The sequence below is a fragment of the Malus domestica genome, chromosome 16, assembly GCF_042453785.1.
Source record: "Malus domestica chromosome 16, GDT2T_hap1".
NCBI classification, from domain to species: domain Eukaryota; kingdom Viridiplantae; phylum Streptophyta; class Magnoliopsida; order Rosales; family Rosaceae; genus Malus; species Malus domestica.
This window is the reverse complement of record NC_091676.1, coordinates 15,370,775-15,373,245: the sequence shown is the minus strand read 5'-3', so window position 1 is coordinate 15,373,245 and position 2,471 is coordinate 15,370,775. Positions and strand designations below refer to the sequence as shown.

General features: G+C 48.0%; 1 protein-coding gene across 1 annotated transcript; it reads left to right on the top strand.

Annotated features, from left to right (window-relative positions):
- Positions 1-611: 611 nt before the first annotated feature.
- LOC139193015 (uncharacterized) lies at positions 612-1,193 on the top strand. The gene has a single exon (XM_070815973.1). It carries the CDS (start codon positions 612-614, stop codon positions 1,191-1,193), a length of 582 nt encoding a protein of 193 aa, XP_070672074.1.
- The last annotated feature ends 1,278 nt before the right edge of the window (positions 1,194-2,471 follow it).

The window sequence follows — 2,471 nt, the reverse complement described above, 5'->3', positions numbered from 1 at the left end:
TGTTCAAGAGATGGGACCACGACAATCCACAAGGCTAATTGTGACAATAAATGGAGTGGCACCACCACCACAAGGCTCCACCATGGCAATCACCGCGGTGGCCACCACGGTAGACACCCATGGTGAGGTCCATAACGCCACCACCACAGCCCAAGCCATGTTATCCAAGATTGCCGTGCCATCTAAGGCGCACGGCATTAAGGCCACGACCTAAGTTGGGTCACTTCAAGCCCAAGGCAAACCAGCCTATGCCGCCCAAATCCAACCCAATACGTTGCCAAGCCGAGCCCAAGCCTCGCACCCGCGTGCACCACATGCTGAGCAGCCCACTCCCGCGGCCCAGCATGTTCCCGTGGTTTCCCAAGCAGCCAAAATCGGTCTAAGAGTCATTCACCTGTTAGGAATGGAGCACATGCACCGCTACTGCAGCATAGACGAGCCGAGCCGAGCATGTAGAAAAGTAGCCTAGACCAGCAGGTCAAGATCAAGTGCAGCCGAAAACTCCACTACCCCAACAAAGGCAAATTCAGGAAAAGGTAAAAAGGCTTCTCAATGAGCGATTGGGTAATTTCCAACGCAATGAAGGGGCTGAGGAAGCACTACAACAAGATATGACCAACATGAGCAAGTCATCTTTCACGAACGTGATTGAGCAGGTAGAGCCTCCACGCAAGTTTAGTAGGCCATACTTCACACCTTTCAAAGGAGATGGAGATTCGGAGAGGCACTTGAAGCACTATCGAAGCACGATGGTCCTTTATCGGAGCAACGATGCCCTTATGTGCAAAATCTTCACCACCACTTTACAAGGTGAGGCGCAAGATTGGTTTCACACCTTGCCACCACGATCCATCCAGAGTTTTGATGATCTTTCCTTGGTTTTCACCAAAGAATACTCATCCTACCGCTCGATCAAGAAAAAGTCTGACTACTTGTTCAACGTGAAGAAGAACCCAAAGGAGTCGCTCCGTGACTACATGAAGAGGTTCAAAGCAAAGAAGGCAAAGATCGTCGGATATGATGACTCGGTAGCAAGCGCAGCCTTCCAAAAAGGACTTTCAGCAGACCACCCACTATTTAGAGAAATGATCATAAAAGAAGATCTAACTCTAGCAAACTCATTTGCTCTGGCAGAGAAGCATGCACTTTGGGATGAGGCTCAACGAGCAGACAAGGCGCCCGAGCACCCTTGAAAAAAGTCGGCAGTGGCTCAAAAGAATGAGGAAGGGAAGCAGTCCAGTAAAAACATGCAAGAGGCCAAACGTAGGGACCGACCCACGACCAAAGAAGGCTCGACGACTAAGAACTATTATAAGTTTTTAATTTCGATCCACCAAATCTTTCGCAACATTAAGAACGAGCCATGGTTCAAGTTGCCGAAACAATCAAAAGGAAATACTTCCAAGTTGAACCACACCAAATATTATGCATTCCACCGAGGTCCACGGTCACCAAACCGACGACTGCTACACTTGGAAGAACTACCTGGAGAAGCTCATGAAAGAAGGCAAGGTTGACATATACTTGGACAAGCCAGCTGCACAACCAAGAAGGAACACAGACGACGACGAAGAGCCACCAACTAAGATGATTCAAATCAATAGCATCTTCACCGAGTCCGGGCACTTGGGGGCCACCAACAACTCCAAAAAGAAAAAGATCCAGTAGGCTTTACTAGTCTCCCAGGTCTAATCAGTCGACCCCCAACATGGACCCCCAACCTGGACCCATCATTGGTTTCATCGAGCAAGATGCAGAAGGCGTCAATTTCCCACATGACGACGCACTGGTAGTATCTGTCCAACTGGCTCACGCCATGGTTAATAGAATGATGGTTGACAATGGAAGTGCAGTCAACTTATTTCAACTCTCAGTCATTTAGAAGATGGGCCTGAAAACACAATCATACACCGAGCAGAGGTACTCACTGAATTTAACGGACACACCTCGACTGCTATCGACCACATCACACTTGATGTGAAAACACCACCAGTTGTCGCAAAGCAGATGTTCACGATCGTAAGCAACCCATCTCCCTACAATGGGATTTTTGGGAGACCTTGGTTGATCAAGCTGGATGTCGTCATTTTCGTCAAGTATAAAAAAATCTGATTTCGCATCCTGGGATGAGGAGTCAGAGAGATCAAGTTTGACTAGGCCACATCTCGACGATGCACTGTGCAAGTATTGAAGGAGTCAAAGAAGTGAACTTTTACCCCTGTAGAGGCTACCGAGGTCCAAAGGGACGAAGAAACTACCAAATAGTAATTACAATAGGTGGATCGAGAAGATGGCACCCAAGCAGATGAGATAGGATGGAAACCCGGAGAGAACGCCGAAGACATCATTCTTGATCCCCAGCAGCCAGAAAAGACGACTAGAATCGGTTCACGTCTAAGCCTAGCCAAGAAGGAAGAACTCACAACTTTCCTTAAAGAAAAATGAGATGACTTTGCATGGACGCCTTCCGA

Bases quoted from the DNA above. Each gene is read 5' to 3' on its own strand.
- LOC139193015 (XM_070815973.1), top strand. From the start codon at position 612: ATGACCAACATGAGCAAGTCATCTTTCACGAACGTGATTGAGCAGGTA.